This window comes from Antechinus flavipes, chromosome 1 (assembly GCF_016432865.1).
Source record: "Antechinus flavipes isolate AdamAnt ecotype Samford, QLD, Australia chromosome 1, AdamAnt_v2, whole genome shotgun sequence".
Taxonomy (NCBI): domain Eukaryota; kingdom Metazoa; phylum Chordata; class Mammalia; order Dasyuromorphia; family Dasyuridae; genus Antechinus; species Antechinus flavipes.
Window position 1 is genome coordinate 676,471,954 of NC_067398.1, and position 20,695 is coordinate 676,492,648.

A 20,695-nucleotide genomic window follows, 5' to 3' on the forward strand; every position below is an offset into this window, starting at 1 on the left:
CATGCACATGTAAGTACACATATATAAGTGCATATACATGATTATCTGATGCTTTCAACAATCCTACAGTGTCACCCTCACTAGGAAAGCAGGGCTGATAGGGACTGAGTGACTTTCCCAGTCCTCTGGGCAACCTGAAATATTTGGGGCAGGATTTGAGTTCAGGTCTATATGACTGTGTATGGTGCTCCAAAAGATACAAGTTAACAGTGATTAGAATTTCCAATGAAATTTGGAAATTTACTTCTAAATCTACAAAGTGTTTTCCTCACAACAGTTCCCTCCAAAGTGTGTAAAAACTATACTCTCAATTTTTTACCAATCAGGAAGCTGAGGTTCAGAATGGGGAAGGACCGACCGTAGGCTGTACCTGGAGTCATTGGCCAAGCCAGGACAAAGCCTCCTTGTCCTTCTGTGTCCTTTCCACCACATCTCAGTGCCTCCCTTCCACATTCATCGCACCCTAACCCCCCAGGCGTCTTGGAAAAGAAAAGGAAGGGAGAGGACTCAGTTTCCCTGAGCAGTGGGTAGGAGTCAGAAAAAGGCACTATCACTGGGAGTATTCAAGCAGAGGCTCGACAACAGGGCAGGAGGCTGGTCTAGACCTGACAGCTTTCTGGGGGCTCTCTCCCAATTCTGAGACTAAGATGATCTGAACCTGGGAGAATGGGAAATCTTGGGGAGGGGCTCAGACTCACCATCACTGGCCCAGGGGTCAGGGCTGGGCTCGGATCCTGGAGGCCCCCCTGGTGCTGTCCAGGCCAGGCAGGTGTGGGGCCGGGATGATGGGGAGCGAGGAGGCCTCCTGGTCCCAGGAGGACTCTGGGGTGTGGCCGGTCGGGGAACCCAGGAGTCTGGAGAGGGGCCGGGAGCTGGGTGGGATGGAGAGTCCAGACCTGAATCTTCCACATTCTCTGGGGATGAGGAGGAAAAGGGAGAGGGGCTGGAGGTAAGGCCATAGCTGCCAGAGCCTGGAGAAGGGCAGAGGGAGAGGGAAAGAAGGGGATCAGACACGGGGGAGCCCAGCCTCACAGCCTGGCCTCCCCCCAAGTGGCCTTCCCTCCAGCATCACCTGGAAAGTCTTCTGGCTCCAAGGCCGACTCCAGAGGAGGGCCAAATAGGGCCTTGGACAGCTGTACTTCTGCTTGGGGTGTTTCTGCACATCTGGAGAAGGAGGAGGGGGAGGGTTTACAGCTGGATCTCTGCCTCCAAAGAGTGGGGAGGGAGGGGATTAAACAATGGATCTCAAAGGGTGGGAAGGGGATTAAACAAAGGGGGAAAGGGCATGATCCAGGCTCAGAGGAGAAGATACTGGGAGTAGAGGGCAGGGGTTTCTCACCCCCCTCCCTCCCCTGCATGTGTACATACCGGATGGCTCTGGAAGCTGAGTGGGGCCTCAGTCGTTTCCCTGACATCTCCCCTGTAAAAAGACCCCACTCCTCAGGTTAAGTTCATCATGCTCTCCCACCCATTACCTACCCATGTGCCCACCAGGGGTTCCAGAGGCCCCCCTTCCCAGTCAGACTGGTCACTCCAGGACAAGGACAGACTCCAGTCACAAGAGGACAGAAGTGGTCCAGGAGGAGAGGGCTGGGAGACTTTGAAAAGCTCCAGAAGCAGGCTGGGGCCAGGACCTGGGCTGACTCAGCCGCTCCCACCCTCCTTCCCTCATTGCCCCCAGCCCTGCAAAGAGGAGAGGTGGTACTTACGGGAGGAATGGCGTTTCATGGTGCCCTGGGAACAGAACAGGGATGTCAGGGAAGTGACCCGGTGTATACCCACCAGCTGCCCCGTCCTATAACCAATGGGCCACAATGCATATGACCTCTGACCTCCCTCTGCCAGCTCCTTACCCCAGGGGCGGGTGGCAGGATCAGGTTGCCCGCTGTGGCTTTGAGCTGGGCGGCAGCAGCCTCAGTGTCCCGGGGCTGGCTGGGGGGTAGAGCTGGTTTGATTTGCACAAAGAACTTTCGGGGTTCCTCCTCGTCATCAAAGTCAGAATCACTGGACGAGCAGAAGCGAGAGTTCTCCCGCTCTGGTGCTCAGGGGGTCAAGGAGTAAGTGAAAGACTGTGTCACGCCCCCCTGGCCCCTCTCCTGCCCCCACCACAGGCATCTCCCCCCTTCCTCCCCAGCCATGAATGGACAGCCTCCAATTCCACAGGCTGGACCAGTAGACAGTACAGATGGAATCAGAACTAGGTTCTAATCCCAACTCAGCCTATGCTGTTTCCTCATCCATAAAATGAAAGATTTGGACTTCTTGCTCCAAATCTATGACTCCATGGATGATTCTGAGGGACCCCTGACATCAAAGGCCTTACAGCCAATGGCACTATGGGCAGAGCATTGGGGTCAACAAAACCTGAGTGCAAATACGACTCCAAAAACTTACTAGTTGTGTGACCCTGGGCTAGGCACTTCATTTCTGTTTGTCTCACTTTCCTCAACTACAAAACGGGGAGGTAATAGCACCTACCTTCCAGGGCTACTGTAAAGATCAAATGAGAGTATTTGTAAAGTGTTCAGCACACAGGAGGAATTTAATAAATATATGTTTCCTCCTCTTTCCTTTTCTTCTCTCCTTCCTCTATTCCCTCTCCTCCTTCCTCTCTTTCTTTCTCCCTCTTAATATTTGTAAAGTGTTCAGCACACAGGAGGAATTTAATAAATGATTGTTTCCTTCCTTCATCCAATGAGACAATATTTGTAAAATGTTCAGCACACAGGAGGAAATTTAATGTTTCCTTCCTTCTTTCCTTCCTTTTCTTCTCTCCTTCCTCCATTCCCTCTCCTTTCCTCCCTTCCTTTCTCCCTCTCTCTTTCCTTTCTCCCTCTTTTCCTTTCCTTCTTTCTCTCCCTCCACCCTCCTTTCTGGTCTTTCTCTTCTTCCCTCCTCTCCTTTCCTCTTCCTTCCCTCCCTGTCCTTTCTTCCTTGGACCAGGGATTCCCTTAGGAGTGTTCCTGTAGTGTAGGTTGCTGCACATCTTTTGTTCACACAAGTGGCTCCCTGAAGGTAGACCCAATGCCAGGGTCATCACAAATTATTCTAAGGGACAAAGACTGGACCTGTGATCTAGCAGATAGAAGGAACTCCCAGATGAGTTCCCTCCCTCTACCAATTCAGTCCCTGCCGAGAGATCCCAGCCTCCCTAGAGCCTCAGAAATGAACTTGCCAAAGGTCATACAGCCAATATGTATCAGAAACAAGACTCCAACCCAAAGACTTCATTCTAAACCCATATGTCTTACTGCTTATTATGATTATTCTTTTAAAAAAATTACTCCTGTTTTCAAAACCAACTTTTGAAAACTCTCCAAGTTCATTAGCTGCAGAAAAGTGTTACAGGCCAGAGTGCCCTTATCTGGGAATTCCCTAGGCCAATTAAATCAAAAGTCCGGTCCTATCAGAACTCCTTATCCTTGTTACCCATCCTCTCCCAGGTCCTGTTTCAGGGCCCAGTCCCGGGCAGCAGCCTGGCTGCCATTCTCCAAGCTGACCACCAGGTGGTGACCATTTACCACTTTCCAGACCTGAATTCTGTGCTTCTCCACTGAGGATCCTGGCCAAGGTCACAGACCTGGCTGGGAAGGGGAGAGGGAGGCAGCGGGTGGAAGAGGGAGGGGGAGGGCAGCGGGTCTCCACTCCCCAGACCCCACTCCCCTGGATTGGGCGGGAAGGATATTGTTCTGATTGACATCTGGCCGGACAGAGAATCCTTCCTCATCCACCACGGGGCATGTCTGGGGGAACAGGTGTTATCAGGGGCACTGGGAAAGGGGCTGGCCCCCATCTCATGCCCCTCAGACAGATACCAACGCCCCTGGAGGAGAAGGGACAGCGGGAGGAGCCCAGGCTCCCTGCACACTGAGCTCTCAGTCCCAGTGCTCCATCAAGCCCCGATGGCTTTGTATTGCTGGGTCCCTGACTCCTCGCCTATGCTCCTTCAGCTCATATCCAACCTGCTGCAAGCAGCCCTTGGGCCCCTCCAAGAGCTGCGGTTTCACATAACCTTTTTATACTCCATAATATGTATCTCGCGTGTCCCTAGACATCAACGTGCCTTCTTCCCTATTAGGACGTGTGCTTCTTCAGAATGGGACTGAATTTCTTTGTCTTCCCGCCTGTACACCACCCCAGCACTTGGCACAAAGCCTGGCTTACAGTTTGTTGGCCAAGTGTTATTGGCTGACCCATGGTGTGATTTGGGGGAAGATCTTCCCCTTTTGGGGGCTTGGTTACATATACCAACTTCCTCTCCTTGAGTATGGTTTTTAAAGTCAGCTCCTTGTCCTCCTGAGTAGGGGTGGGAGCCTCCTTCTGCCTTCAGCCTCCCTCAGTCCCCAGGCCTGGGGCCCCATCAAGATCTCAGACTTGAGGTGAGCAGAACTCTCACAGCCCTTACTCACCACTGATTCAGCCTCCGGGGAATCCCTGGAGGAAGAAAATCCCAGACTATTAGAGACCAGCTTCCCCTCAAACCCCATCCTTTCTCACCTTTCCTTAGAATCCCCTAGGCTTCTCTATGCTTGGGATTCTCCTTCTCAGCTCCCAGAAGGGAGTTCCCCTCTCACCTCTCCATTTTCTACCCCAATACTCCCCTATTCCCCACTCCTACCACAAACCCCAACTATCTCAACCCTGATCCCTGGCCTCCCATCACCCACTATGTCCGGCTCAAGTCAGGATCACCCAGAAGATGGGAAGGAGGCCTGGTGCCCCTCGCGGGGTGGAACCGGGCTTCCTGAAACGCTACGTACGATGGCCGATGTTCGCGCTCCCTTCGGCTCAGCCCAGGAATTCGGAAGGGCCTGCTTCCACCACTGGCTCGGGGGCGTCTCCCACCTGTGTTGAAGAGGGGGGAATAGAGAGGGGAATAGACAAAGGCATTGAGCCCCAAGAGAAGGGATCATGGAATCTGGCAGCTCCCTGAATTTGGATACAGTGGGAAACAGAAGGAGAAAGAAAGGACCCTCCCACCCATACCACCATGCCACATTCCCCTTCCCCTCCTCTGTCCAATTGCTGGGATTCTGGGGTCTGACCAGACTTCGGACAGGAGTAAGAGGAGAGGGGGTGGAGGGCCCAGGCAGGGCCTCCAGGGGCTCCCACACGTACTTGCCTTCCGGAAGGGCCATAGAGCTGTACTCCTCAAAGTCTAGGACACCTGAAAAAGAAAAAAATTGGGAGAACCCATCAGCTACTTTCCTGCCATCTCTATCTATTGAAATCTTACCTTTAAGGGCTATCTCAAATGCCGCTTATATCTCTCAGAATCAGATCTTTTTCAAAAATATATTTCAATTATTAATTTAAATCAGAATCAGATTTTCAGAGTTTAAGAGGTTCAGAAACTTTGACATCCCCTTTTTTTCACAGAAGAAGAAACTTGGCCCAGACAAAGGAAGTGACTTGGCCAGATCATAGATACAGGCAGAGACAGAAACTAGGTCTGCTCATTCTTAATTCACTGATTGAGATCTAGGAGGGAGCTTAAAAATCCATCCAAATCTGTCTCTCCCTCCTTTTACAGATAGCTATATGACATATCCAGAGATACACAAGCAGAGCCAGAATTTGAACCCAGATCCTTTGACTTTTAAGTCTAGCACTTTTTCTACTTTCCCTGAGATCCTTTAATTTTAGAGTAGATGGCTTCACCAGAACTTTGCTTGAAAGAAAACAAATACCTACGTACAATGCTTGCCAAGTTAGCAAGGTCCAGTCACTGATTTCTAGTTCTGCCTTCACAGCACCTTCTCCCTCCTCATGGCAGGCCTCCTTTGGCTCCTCACAGCACAGAAGTGGCCCATAAGGTCTGATAGTAGGTTATACCAAGTTAATAAGGTCCAGCCACTGACTCTGCCTGTTATCTAAGGCCCAAATTAGCTAAGTAGAAGCCTACCTCCACCCCCGGGCCACCAGACCAATCTTTGGCCATGGCATCCCATGAAAAGAAGAAAAATACAAAGTAGACCTCTGTCCTGTGTAGGTCCTTTTCACACCTTGGTGGAGAAAAGGGCAGAGGATGCAACAAAGCATGGCTCTGGGACCAATTATGGACCTGGGCTTAGGCCTAGCTCCCTAAACGGTAAAATTCTTGTCCAGTGACAGATAGGCTATAGGAAATGAACCCCAGCAATGCTGATATTTCCCACATTAATGGAACTAAAACTGAAAAGAAGTCTCAGCTAAAGGATAAGACAGCTTCTGGGCTCTGCTCAGAGGGGCTGATACAAAGGAATTGGCAACATGCTTCAATGGGCGTCCATGGGGAACAAAAGGAACTTCATTTCATGGGACACTCTGTCATTTTCCTTGAAAACACATCAACATTTACTACAAAGGACATAGAAATTGCATAGAGCATAAGAATCCAAGATCCACCAACCAAGTCAACAACCGGGTCACCAAGCATTGACCTTAATACTTAACTTCAATATGACAGGGGGTAGGGGAGATGGTATCAATAATATGTTGGAAGAGATGGCCCAAAGATTAAGAAATGAAAGTGGTCGAAATCTCATCTGATTACTCAAAAGTCTCCCATCTGAATCATATAATCTCAGGATTCTAAGAGGCCACAGCAGCCATAAGTCAACCCACACAAAAAGGAATCCTCACTATAACATACCTGACAAATGATTATCGAGCAAGCTCCCTCATGGAGACCTCCACGGAGGGCACTCACTGCCTCCACAGTCGCTAAGTTGTACTTCTGTAGCACTCTAATCATTAACAAGCTTTCCCAAATTTAAACTGGTTATCTTTTGGCATCTATTCCCTCCTTCTGGTCCTTCATTTCATGGGACACTCTGTCATTTTCCTTGAAAACACATCAACATTTACTACAAATGGGACCAAATGGAACAAGTCACTTCTTCCTCCACATGGCAGACCTTCAAATACTAGGAAACAGCTGCCACATCCCCAAACTCCCAATGGCCATGTCTCTTTTCTCCAGGTTCCTCATTTCCTTCAATGTCTCGTGGGATCTGACACTCAAGGCCCTTCATCATCTTGTTTGCTCTCTGGTCACTCTCCAGCTTGTCAAAGTCCTTCTGAATCAATGATTCCCAAAGTAGGAAGGTGACCATGGCATTCTCACTGTTCTGGGGCAGGCTCCCTGCCTCAGATTTCTAATCTAATCCATCTTCCACTAGGTTTCCAAAGTCATCTTTTTAAAATACACATCTGACCATGTCATGTGGCTGGCTCCTTATCACCTCCAGGAGAAAATATAAAATCCTCTGGGATTCCAAGCCCTTCATAACCTGTCCGTTTCTACTTTTCCTAATTAAGACTTTGGATCCCCCTCCCACATATACTCTGGGGTCTGAAAACAATGGGCTCCTCACTGTTCCTCATACATTACATTCCAGGTCCCCACTCTTACTGGCTGTCATACTGCCTGAATATCCCCCCTCTCCTCCTGCCTTCCCTGGCTTCCTTCAAGTACCACCTTCTACCAGAGGCTTTTTCTGATCCCTTTTAATGTTAGTACTTTCTCTCTGTTGATTGTTTTTAATTTATCTTGTCTCTCTTGTTTGTACGTAGTCATTTAGAGCACTAGGCCTGGGGATAGGAAGACTCATCTCCCAGAGTTCAAATCTGGCCTCAGACAATTACTAGCTAAGAGATACTGGCCAAGTTCTTTCACCCTGTTTGCCACCTTGGTTCCTCATCTATAAAATAATCTAGAGAAGTAAAGGGCAAACCAGTATCTCTGCCAAGATAACCCTGCCTGGGATCATGGAGAGTCACACACAACTGAAAGCAAATGAAAAACAAAGAACAGAGGAATGTTTTCTGCCTTCCTTTTAACTGCCAGAATTTAGCACCGTGCTTGGCACATCACAGGGACTTTTTACTGCTTAGAAAACTAGATTACCACTTTCAGTGAGCTCTCCAATATCAAAACCCCATTGAGAATCTTCCATGACGCTTGAAGGCTATAAATCATGGTATATCACCATCTCTACAGATGATTCAAAAGCAACAGAAATATCACAAGGTCCTAGAATTATGGGTAAAGATCTGGAAGGGCTCTCAGAGATCATTCCCTTTACAGACAAGAAAACGAAGGTGAAGAGAATGAAAATCAGTTTCCCAGTTTTCTCAGAGCTAAATTCAAACCTAGAAGCTGAGTGGGCATGAAGAGATAGAACTCCATCGATAACAATGACCTGCACATTGAGAAGTGATAGAATTGCAACGATTGCAAAAGGAGGCGAGCCAGTTAGATGATAAAGGCAAAGGATAATAGATGGAAAGCACGTCCCATGGGTAGCCAGGAAAATATCAAAAAGACCCAAAGAGGTCTCTCGTGCATTGAGTCATCTTCTCTGGAGGATTACAGGGCAAGAGGAGGGAAAGAATAGAAAATAATAACTCCAAATGTAAGAGCATAGAGAAGTTAAGATTAGTAGCAGTGGAGAGAGTGTCCTGAGTGTCATACATCTATGGAAATACTAGGGTATGAATCAGAGTAGTGAAATGAAAAAAAAAAATCCTACTATTTTATGACCATAGGCAAAATCAAATCATTTCTCCCGGCCTCAGTTTCCCCATCTGTAACAAAGGAGTTAGATTAGGGAGCCTGAGATTCCTCCTAATTCTAAATCTATGACAGTGTATTCCCATCCTGAACCTTATTTACACACCTTAATTAGAATATTCCCTTGTAACTTGTCCCACTTCTCTTAATTGATAGTCTATGAAGACTCCTTCCCTTACAGTCGGAAATCATCTTTCTTCCCCTCCTTGGAGCTGTGCTTCTCTATGTCCTTGTCACTTAGCATTCTAGTAATTTGGGGTCATGTTCTAGCCCCCTGCTAGGCAGTGAGCTATGTGAGGGCGGGGGATGGGTGTGTTATTTATTCTCAGATCTCCCACGAGGTTCTGCCCTGAGTAGGCGCTCGATAAATGTTTGCTGGTTTTGGTCTTATATCCCCAGTGTCTCATAAATAATAGGCATTTAATAACAGTTTATAGAACAAAAGGCAAAATGGATAAATGAACTAATATCAGTGGCAGCCCCCATTTTTAAAGGACTAGAAGACTTACAAAAATATTTTCCTTATTATTATCCATAGCCCTGAAGAGATGATGGCACCATTGTTTTGTACCTTGGTCAAAAGCCATATCTGAAAGCAAGGTGGTCTTGGGATCTAGGGGGCCAAAATGGCTTTGTGGACATCCCCAAGACTCTGGTCTCAGGGGAATGGCTCTGGATGGGTAAGGGCAGAACATGTGATATATTGGGTATGAGGGACTCCTAAGAGAGAAGCCTCTTACTAAAGGTAAACTAAATCTAATCCCAAAAAATAAGTGGGTCAAAGAACATAGAAAAAATAAAGAATTTCATTAAAGAGAATGACAACAATTAGACAACATAAAATGTATGAAATGTAGCCAAAACAGTACTTGGGAAATTTTATATCTCTAAGTGCTTATATCAGTAAGCACTTTTAGAGAAAGAATAGATTAATGATTGGGTATGCAATGAAAAAATTAGAAAGACAACAAAATAAAAATACCCAAATTAAACACCAAATTGGGAATCCTAAAAATCAAACGAGATTAGTTGAAAGTAAGAAAACCAATGAACTAATAAATAAAACTAGAAGTTGTTTTAAAAAAACAAACAAAAATAGATAAAACCATTAATTTGAATTTTTTTTAAAAAAGAAAACTAAATTACCAATATTAAAAATGAAAAGAGTGAATTCATTACTAATAAAGAGGAAATTAAAGCAATAATTAGGAACTCTTTTGCCCAACTATATGCCAACAAATCTAACTAAGTGAAAGGGATGAATATTTACAAAAATATAAATTGCTCAGATTAATAGAAGAGAAGGTTGAATACTTAAATAACCCTTTCTTAGAAAAAGATATTGAAGAAGCCATCATTGATTTCTCTAAGAAAAAAATTCTGAGGACCAGATGGATTCACAAGTGAATTCTATCAAACACTTAAAGAGCAATTAATCCCAATTTATATAAATTATTTGGGAGAATAGGCAAAGAAGGAGTCCTACCACAAATTTCTTTTATGACCCAGATATGGTTCTGATACCTAAAACCAGAAAGAGCAAAAACAAAAACAAAATAAAACTATAGACCAATTTTCCTAATAAATATTTATGCAATACATTTAAATAAAATTCTATAAGCAAATTACAACAACATATCACAAAGATCATATAATATAAGCAAGTGGGATTTAGAACAGGAATTCTGGGCTGATTCAATATTAGGAAAACTATCATCAAGATTAACCAACCACATTCAATAATATAACTAAAAAAATCAGAATTATCTCAATAAATGCAGAAAAAATTCTTGACAAAATATAACATTTATTCTTCTTGAAAACTGTAAAGAACAGAAATAAATGGAATTTTACTTAAAATGATGAGTAATTGTTATCTTAAGTCATCACCAAGTGTTACTTGTATGGGGATAAGCTAGAAACCTTCACAATAAAATCGGGGTGAGGTGAGGATGTCCATTATCACAGTTATTATTCAATATTATACTCAAAATGCCAGTTACAGCAATAAGTAAACAAAACTATCACTCTTTGCAGTTGATGTGGTATATTTGGAGAACCCCAGAGAATCAACTAGAAAACCAGTTGAAAAAGTTAGCAACTTTAGCAAAATTGCAAGATATAAAATAAATCCATCTAAATCATACTAATGTTTATAGATTATCAACAAAGTACAGCAGGAAAAGATAGAAAGAAAAAATTCACTTAAATTAACTGTAGGCATTATCAAATACTTGGGAATCTATCAGGAATCTATCCACCAAGACAAATTCAAGAACTATATAAACACCAATTACAAAACACTTTTTACATGAATAAAGTCAGAACTAAACAAACTAGAAAAATATTAATTGTTCACAGGCAGGCCAAGAAAATATGATAAGATCAACAATTCTACCTAACCAGCAAAGACATATAAACTAATACAAAGTGAAGTGAGTAGAATCAAGAGACTGGTACACAACTTATAGCAACATTGTACAATGATCAACTGTGAATGACTTAGCTATTCTTAGCAATATAGTGATCCCAAGATGAAGATTCCCTACGACTTACAATGAAAAATACAATGCACCTCCAGAGAAAGAATTGATGAAATCTGAAGCATATTATACTTTATTTTCCCTTGTATTTTCTTCTACAATATGAAATACTTCTGTATCATACTGTATATTTCTATATATTTTGCATGACTATATCCAATTGCTTGCCTGTTCAATAGGAGGAGAGGGGTATGAGTGTAGGAGGGAATCTAGAACTCAAAATTGTAAGAAAACAAAGGTTAAACATTGTTTATACACAATTGAGAAAAAAATTAAAATTAAAAGTCTTAAAAAAGAAAAGAAAAATACTAACAATATTAATACTATGCTTTTTTTTAAAGCTTGGGCTCAGGTCTTCTTAATATTAATATCTATATCCAAAGCCACTTCTACCTTGGAAAGAGATATGCAAAGATATACAAAACTAGCATAGTCCCCATGTCTTTTGACGTGACTCCTCTGCCCAAGATGAATTCAAGATCAATCTCAAACAAGGAAAACACCTCTTAACAACATAATCTTGGTTAACATTCCAGAAAATGAGCAACCAGATCGCTATCCCCTTCGTCCTGGACCACTCTCTTCAAGGAATGAATGGAGTTCCTCAAAAATAGAATCTAATTCTGAATGGGAGATGACCAGTTCCTCCCTTTGAAGAGGGATATTTAAAATTGTCTTTCATGTGATTATTTCAGATAAGATGGAGACAAATGAGAAGGTATAACTCAGTGGAGTACTCTGGTAAATAGCTGAAATCATTAATGTTTCAACATCAGTCTGAAAGGAAGTCTTCAGAAAAATGGGCCCAGACATCTGTGGGGAACCATACCTCTAGGACTGACAAGAGTGATAAATGCTTATCAAATTTTCAAATAATAACAAAGATGAGAAAAATAATGAGAAAAAAGCTCAACATGTTGAGGTCCAAAAAGATCGTGACAGGAAAACATTAGGCTAAGTTTATTACGATGAATTTTATAAGGATAAATATATGATATGGAGAAGGCACGGCTTGCTAGCAGCTCATCCAAAAATGAGGGGAATCTTAGAAGATTATAATCTCTGTTTTATGGCTCCTCCCAGCTCTGACATTCTGGACTTTAAGGGCCTTCCTAATTCATTCTGGGTTGTTAGGACTCTATTAGCTCTGACATATTTTAAAGGCCCTCCCAGCTCTGACACTCTGGGTTCTAAGGACCCTCCCAACTCTGACATCTTGGGTTCTAAGGGCCCCCCCAGCTCTGACATCCCACATTCTAAGGGTCTTTCCAGCTCTGACATCCTGTGTTGTTCTAAGGTCCTTTTCTGCTTTGATGTTCTATATTCTAAATGTCCTTTGATTGGAAGCCCCATTTCTCCATGAAGCTTTTCCAGGTAATTGAAAAACTAAAAATTAAAATGAAATGAAAATAAAATGAAGATTAAGATGAAGATGAAAACTCATCTCTTTTCACACTCCAACATAACAGCAAATTTCAAGCTTGACCTGAGCAGAGAACCACTCACCTGGCTTTTCCCGGCCTGTTCCCTTATTCTCAGCAAACTTTCTCACCAGAGTTTCCACACTCACATTTTCCACATTCTGCTTGAACTCTTCATGAACCTGTGTGCACCACAGGGAGAAGGAGAAATGGTGCATTATTCTGGGGAAGCCCAGATGTGGCAGCCCTTCCAGACATCCTGTAGCCTAGGCCATTTTCCCTGGGCTGAGACCCCCTTCTCTCCTCCTGAGCCCCTCCATAATGGCTTCCTCTTTTGAGGAGTCTGTCCCCAACACAAGCGGATGTTGGGTGGGAGCCCACCTGCTCCTCCCTTCCCAGTATTGACCTCACCTGCCCAATCTGTACATGTGTATCTTCCACAGAGTGAGCGTATGCGCCCAAGATGCCCTTCATGTGTCGAAGGTGGGTTTCCTCAATGGCCTGGAAGCGCTGCCCATACACAGGAAAAAGGTCACATGGTACCTGCTTGGCCAAGACCATCCTACCCCTTTTCCTCTCAGGAAACTTACTCCCAACCCCTGGATTAGAGCAAAAAATAGTCCTTTGTGGACCACAAAGATCATATTCCTAATGGTCAGCTCTCACCATGTATCTGGCCAGCCTCAAATGCCTTCCATGGCTCCCCAAAACCCACAAGAGGAAGGCTTGACATTCAAAACCCCAAACTCCCACACCGACCCTGTCTCCCCATACTCCAGCTCCATGTAAGCTATATTATAGCCAAGTTAAATGATCCACCATCTCCCTATCTCAAATCACACTCTTTCTAGGCAATATGATTTTGTTCAAAACCTTTCCCAGACCTAGAAATGCTTTGCTCTCCATTTTTGGTAACTGAATCCTAATGATCCTTCGGGATTCCCTAGCCTTTAAGAAGACTAGATCTTGCATCATCCCCACTTCCTATAAAGAGTCCTCCCAATGGGATCACAAGCTGCCAGGTTAGAAGGAATGGGAGATTTGTTCACAGTCACACTATAAAAGGGAATAGGTTTGGAGTCAGAAGCCCTGGCTTTGAATCTTATTATAGATCCTTATTATCTGGCTGGACAAGTCTTATTATCCTTATTAGCTAGCTGGACAAGAAGTCTTATTATCCTTATTAGCTTGTTGGACAAGTCCTTTCATTTCTCTGGGTCTGTTTCCTCATCCACAAAATAAAGGGCTTGAAGTAGATCATGAAAGCCAGTTCCAAATCCTAGGATTCCCCAGGAAGAGCTGCCTTGAATTCTCACTGTATTCAATTTACCTTGCTAGGATGGTCCCTTCTACTTAATAATATGGACAAGAGGGCCTTGTATTTCCCCTCCTAAGCAAGGAGCTCTGTGAAGGCAGCATCAGAACCTTATGCCTCCTGAGAACTCTTCTTCAGCTCAACACAATACAGTCTAGAACCCATCTCTGAACGGGGACTGAATGAGATGGTCAATATTAAGTAATGCTGGAGCTCTTATTGGCAACAGACACAAGGAAGTAACCCAGAGGACTTATGGGCCTTTAAGAGTTGGAAACCCACAGTTTCTCTATTTGTTGTCAGAGATCACTCCCTGGAGGGTGTCTCCCCATCCCCGTCCAGGTTCCCTTCCCCTGTATTCTCATACCAGGGCTGATTCCAGCATCTTCCGCTCAAAATCAGCCCGGGCATTATTGTACTTTTCCACAAAGCGACGCAGAGTCTCTGCTGCCTTCTTTGTCTTTCCTTCTACCTACAAGGGAAACAAAGAGCCTTTTTTTTTTTTTATTACAATAACATTTTTTTTAAATCCTTTTCTTTTGCTTTTAAGTTTTTAAAAATTTAAACTCTTTGTTAGTCCAAAAAAATCATTTTTAAATATGAATCTGCTAACCAAGTTATATATGGAATTAAATATATACATACATATTGTAATATATATATCATAATTATACATACATATAATTACATGTATATTATAAATATATAAAATTCAGAGTTCAAAGGCAATTAAGGGTATAGGATAGAGTTCAAATCTAGCATCAGACATTCACTAGCCATGTGACCCTGAACAAGTCACTTAACCTGTATCTCAGTTTCTTCACCTATAAAATAGGGCTAACAAAATCTCTCAAGATTGTTGTGAGGATCAAATGAAATAGTATTTGTAAAAAATGCTTAGCACAGCACCTAGTACATAGAAGTGCCATAGAAGCGCTATAGAAATGCTTATTTCCTTTCTCCTCTTCTCATTCCCATTGGATAAACTATTCAAGGGCATGGACAAATAGAAGAAGTGTAACCAATTAATAGTATTATGAAAGAGTGCTCCAAATCACTAATAAGAAAAGAAACACAAATCAGCACAACTCTTGAGGTTCCACCTCATACCCAACAAACTGACAATGATGATAAAAGATAAGTCAATTTTGGAAGGGTTACGGAAAGATAGGCATACTAATACTGTTGATGGAGCTGTGAAGTGATTGAACCATTCTGTAAAACAATTTGGAATCGTGAAGAATGTGACTAAAATGTCTATACTCTTTCACTTAGAAATCATACAACCCAAGGAGTTCAAAGGCTTAACAAAAAGTCCTGTAGAGGCTGGTAATGAAGAATTGTTTGGTAATGAATTACTGGAAATAAAGTAGATGTTCTTCTATTGGGAAATAGCTAAAACAATTGTAAATTACAGAACTGGAGAATTGAAAAGGATATCAGCGTCATATGGTCCAACCTACACACAAAAGAAACTCCCATTATGGCATAATTGACAAGTAATCATGCAGCCTCTACTTGGAAGAAATCTAAGAAGAGAAATCTTAGATCTTTTTTAAGGCAACCCATTTCATTCTTGGACAGTTCTAATTTTTTTTTAATTAAAGCTTTGGCTTTTTATTTTCAAAGCATATGCATGGATAATTTTTCAACACTGACCCTTGCAAAACTTTGTACTCTAATTTTTCTCTCCTTCCCTCCCCATCCTCCCCTATGTGGCAATAATCCAATGTATGTTAAACATGATAAAAATCCAATATATGCAAACATATTTATATAATTATCTTGCTGCATGCAAAAAAAAAATCAGATCAAAAAGGGAAAAAAAATGAGAAAAAATAAAATGCAGACAAAAAGTGAGAATGTTATGTTGTGATCCACACTCAGTCTCCACAGTCTTCTCTCTGGGTGCAGATGGCTCTCTTCACAAGATCATTGGAACTGGCCCCAATCATCCATCAGAGTTGATCATCATATAATCTTGCAATTGCTGTGAACAATGATCTCCTGGTTCTGCTCATTTCACTCAGCATCAGCTCATTAAATCTCTCCAGGCCTCTCTAAAATCATCCTTGAGATAGTTTCTTATAGAACAGTAATATTCCATAACATTCATATACCATAATTTATTCAGCCATTCTCCAACTGATGAGCAGCCATTCAGTTTCCAGTTCTTTGCCACTACAAAAAGGGCTGCCACAGACATTTTTGCACATGTGGGTACCTTTCCCTTCTTTAAGATCTCTTTAGAATCTTAGAAGAAACACTAACCAGCTCTAGTTTTTTTTTTTGAAGCAATTGGGGTTAAGTGATTTGCCTAGGATCACACAGCCAGAAAGTGTTAAGTGTCTGAGACCACATTTGAACTCAGGTTTTTCTGACTTCAGGGCTGGTACTCTATCCACCACACTAACTAGCTGTCTGGACAGCTCTAATTTTTAAGCCTAATAAATTTAAATCTCAATTTCTCTCTTAAAGCTGTCACCTACTGTATCTATTTCTGCTCTCTTTAGTCAATCACTCCTCTCCATGAGAGCCATTAAAAGACTTGAAGATTGCTATTATGTTCCTCCCAAGTCTTCTCTTCTCCAGGCTAAATATGCCCAGTTTCTTCAACCAGTCTTCATTTGTCAAGACCTTCATTACCCTAATAATTCTTCTCTTGATATTCTCCAGTTCATCAATGTCCTCCTTAAACCATAATACTCCATATGAGGTCTGACAAGGATAGAGGAACATGACTCTGTCTCCTGTTGTAGGAAGGTAAGTCCTGCCTTATTCATGCAGCAGGCTGCTTTATTTTCTTTGGCTACCAAATCACAATAACAGATTCACATTGTAGTCCATTATAATTCTGAGATCTTTTTTCATAACAAATGCTTTCATTTGTTCTGCTTCACCCCAATGTGAGGGTAATTTCTTTGGTTCCTGAGTATAAAATTTATTTGTGTGTGTGTGTGTGTGTGTGTGTGTACTGGGGATATTTTGGGATATTTTATTTTTGTCCTTAAAGAGAAAGGGAGAAAGAAATTCCAGTTTTTCAAGTTCTTAGTCTGGTTGTGGCTACATGTAAACTTTATATTTATCGATATGGAATTTCATTTAATTAGGCTCAATTTGACATTCTAATCTGTCAAGATGAATCCTGACTATCACCTACCATTAATTATTCCTCCTAGCTTGAAGTGACCTGAAAATATAATGAGCCTTCATCTATGCCTTTGTCCAAATAATTGGTAAAAATGTTAAACAGCAAAAATCTATTGCCTACTGTTAACTATTCCTCCTAGCTTAAAGTCATCTGAGAATATAAGGAGCCCGTCATCTATGCCTTTATCCAAATAATCAGTAAAAATGTTAAATAGCAAAAAATCCAAGTATAAATCCCTGGAGCACTCCTCTAGAGATTTTTTGCCATGTTGATACTGAACCATCAACAACTACTCTTTTGAGTCATCTAAGCCTGACTCAGGCCTATTATCATCTATGCTCTCTCTCCATCTTCTCCACAAGAATCTTATGTGAGGATTTAACCAAAAGTTTTGCTAAAATTTAGGCAAACTATATTCCTAACTTTCCCTCATCTACTAGTCTAGTAGTCCTGTCAAAAAAGGAATAAGGTTTTCTGGCATAACCTGTTATTGATGTTAGCTCTTTATAATCAATGTTTCCCTTTCCAAACATTTGCCATCTATTTCTCTAAAAATAAATCTACTCTCAGATTTTCCTAGGAACGGAAGTCAAACTCCCTGACCTGTGGTTTGCAGACTCTATGCGCTTTTCCTTTTCTGAAAACTGGGGCAACATTTGCATTTCTCTGGTCTTGTGTTCTCTCCTATTGATTATGGTCTTTCAACGATCACTGGAGATGCCTCTGCCATCATATCTGCTCATTTCTTCAGAACCCAAGAATGTAATTCATCCTTACAGTTGTGGTACATGAATGTAATAAAATATTGCTTTGTTATAAGAAACAATGAATACCAAGAATTCAGAGATGCATAGGAATGGATACAAATGGATACAGAGAGAAGGAAGCAAAACCAAGAAACAATTGACACAATGACAATAGCAATGGGAAAAAACCACAAAGAAGCCAAACTGAACACTATAATTATGAGAAAATGCTCCTCCCGCCCTCCTTTGCAGAGGCGGGGGTCCGGGGGTGTGGATTATCACATAGACTGTCAGACCCAGCTGATGGGTAGGTTGGCTTAGCTGAACCTTTTTTTTTTCCTCTTTTTATAATTTTTTTTTTAATGAGTGGTGAGTCATTGGGAAGATATGTATTCAGAAATGAAGGTGATGGGAAAATAAAAGAGACTAATATATCTCTATAATACCACTGAACTCCAATACAACTGACAAAGTAGATGAAAGGATAGAATGTAATAAGCCTTAAAAAAATGTAGATGGGGGAGAAAGGAAAGGAGGAGGAGGAGGAGAAGGAGAATTAGAAATAAGTATGCATGAAACAGGTAAACAGAAGAAGGAGATACAGACATGAAGGGCAGCATCATAAGGGTATCATATTAAAGATGTATATTTAAAATAAAAACTGTACATGGGAGATTCATAGCTTCAATCTTTCTGTCTTTTGAATGAGATGAGTAGAAATAAAGGAGATTTCATAGGACTCAGATGTGACTTGCTAAGGAGCAGAAAATCTCAAAGGTGACCAAGGTTTCCAGTCTGGATGACAAGGAAGATAACAGTACCTTCAAAACAAGGAGGGATATTTAGAGGGCAAATTAAAGCAGGAAGAAGAGACATGGGTAGAACACTCAGGCAGATGTCCAGCAGGCAGCTGGAGACATTAAGCAGGAGTTCAAGTGGAGAGAATTGAGCTGGACACAGACTTGAGCATCACCTGTGTGGAGGTGACAGTTGAACCCATGGGAGTCAAGGAGTGATCAAGGCTTAGGAAAGAGCCAGAGTTATTGACCACAATAACTTGACCACAGTCATAGATGGGGCAGAAGGAAGAGGATAAAAAGAAGACCAAGAAGGTACAAGTAAGACAGAATAACCAAGAGAATGGCTGTTGTCCTTCGTTTTTGAAAAATGACATCACCATGTCAGGGTTGATGGACGCTGTGTCTGCCTGAATGATCAGACTAACAGGAGCCACTTGCGAAGCCACAGGTCTGACACAAATAGTCCCAGTGAACATCTGCGATGAAGAGGTCTTGAAATGTCTGCATCTCGTGTTTCTTTTGAGCTACTGAAATTCTGCTTCCCTCAGAAGAATACAGGGCCTTCTTTGACGCTGGCACACCGTGCTATTAGGTCCTGTGCCAGCATTTCCTATGCCAGGCAATCGATCCCAAAGTTCTTCAGGGAGACCTTGAGCCTGTCCTAGTGTCGCTTCTTGTGACCAGCTCGTGAGCACCTTGCTTGCATGAATTCTCTGTAAAAGAGTCTTTTAGGCAAAACATACATTTGCCTTTCGAACACCATGGTCAGCCTATACTGGCACCATGCTAGCAAAGTGAATCGCTTCCATTTGAATTGTCTCAGGAAGGTTCTGAAGATCACCTGGCAAGATAATGTACAGACACCAAGGTCTTTTCTAAACTGCCAAGCACTCAGATTCTACTGCAGAGAGCTGCTGGTGTTTGTACTTCATTCTCAAAGAGGCCCATGACATCAGGGAGGATGCAAGGTCACTAAGCTCACTTTCTCCTTCGCAGCCACTTGGGTCCAGTGGCTAGATACAAATATCAGGAGGACTGGAAATGGCCCTGGATGCCATGGGAGACCTTGAACACAACCCAAGGAAAGGAAAGCACTGAAAACTACTGAAGAGAGGGTCCAGGAAGAGAGGGAAATGGTTATCAGCATCAAAACCTGCAGATGAGTCAAGGAGGATGAAAAAAAAAAAAGCAAAGCTCAACTGGTCAAGGTCACTGGTGACCTTTGAAGAAAATTATGTCAGGAGAGTAGTGGGAGTTTAGGAAGCCTTAGTACCCAGGGTCAAGGAGGGAATGAGTGATGAGGAAGTAGAGGCAGAAAGTATAAACTGTTCTTTCCAGAAACTTCGCAATCAAAGGAAGGGACACAGGATGTTAACTGGAAGGAACAGTACAGCCAAGATAAGAATATTAAAGATAAGAGAATGCTATGCCTGTGAGTAGCACAGGAGAAATCGGGAGAGAAAGAAAATGAAGACCAAAAAAATCAAGGGAATGATCCTCAAATAAGGGGATAGGAGATGGAATCCTGGGCACAAGTGGCAAGGTTAGTCTTGGAAAGGAAAAGGGTCACATTAGTTTCTAAAACAGGGAGATATTTTCAGGTGTGGAGCTCCCAGAATGGTATCAACTTCATTAAGAGAAATAAAGTTTTTCTTCATAGAGGGGAGATGAAAGTTGGGGGCTTTGAGCAGATCACAGAATCACAGAGATAGAAGGGGCCCCCAATATTATACAAGGACAAGAGTGTCTTCTACACTGTATACAACAATTTATCATCTATCCAAGACAATACCAACAAACTTTGGGTAGAAAACACTATCTGCATCCAGAAAAAGAATTGTGGAGATTGAAGTAAATCAATACATGCTATGTTCACTTTTTTTTTCTATTTCTCTTTTCTCTCTTGTTTTTCCCTTTTGTTCTGATTTTTCTCCCCGTGATTCATAAAGAAATTTCTATTTTAAAAAGTTAATATAAAATTGAATGAATGAAAAAAAATCATATAGCCAACTTTTGAAACCTCTACTGAAGATGGCCCATCCCTACCTTCAGCCATGGCACTCTATTTCTGATTAGCTCCAATCGTAAGGATATTTATTGGTCCTGACTGCAAGCCTACACTTACCTCTCTTTGGAGACAGACAATCTAATCTCTCTTCCCT

The 20,695-nt window shown here is 42.3% G+C and overlaps 1 protein-coding gene across 4 annotated transcripts in view; it reads right to left on the reverse strand.

Annotated features, from left to right (window-relative positions):
* FCHO1 (FCH and mu domain containing endocytic adaptor 1) overlaps nucleotides 1–20,695 on the reverse strand; it is a 50,658-nt gene that overhangs the window by 6,708 nt on the left and 23,255 nt on the right. For 3 of the 4 annotated variants that reach the window (XM_051972384.1, XM_051972385.1, XM_051972386.1), the window contains 12 exons: nucleotides 14,204–14,308; nucleotides 12,933–13,031; nucleotides 12,607–12,703; nucleotides 5,123–5,167; nucleotides 4,761–4,845; nucleotides 4,410–4,434; nucleotides 3,686–3,743; nucleotides 1,854–2,038; nucleotides 1,710–1,734; nucleotides 1,369–1,420; nucleotides 1,073–1,164; nucleotides 699–971 (listed from right to left, as the gene is read on the reverse strand). In XM_051972384.1, coding sequence (XP_051828344.1) covers nucleotides 699–971; nucleotides 1,073–1,164; nucleotides 1,369–1,420; nucleotides 1,710–1,734; nucleotides 1,854–2,038; nucleotides 3,686–3,743; nucleotides 4,410–4,434; nucleotides 4,761–4,845; nucleotides 5,123–5,167; nucleotides 12,607–12,703; nucleotides 12,933–13,031; nucleotides 14,204–14,308 — 1,141 coding nt within the window. The remainder of the gene's footprint in view (nucleotides 1–698; nucleotides 972–1,072; nucleotides 1,165–1,368; nucleotides 1,421–1,709; nucleotides 1,735–1,853; nucleotides 2,039–3,685; nucleotides 3,744–4,409; nucleotides 4,435–4,760; nucleotides 4,846–5,122; nucleotides 5,168–12,606; nucleotides 12,704–12,932; nucleotides 13,032–14,203; nucleotides 14,309–20,695) is intronic. The other variant, XM_051972387.1, reaches the window with a different exon arrangement.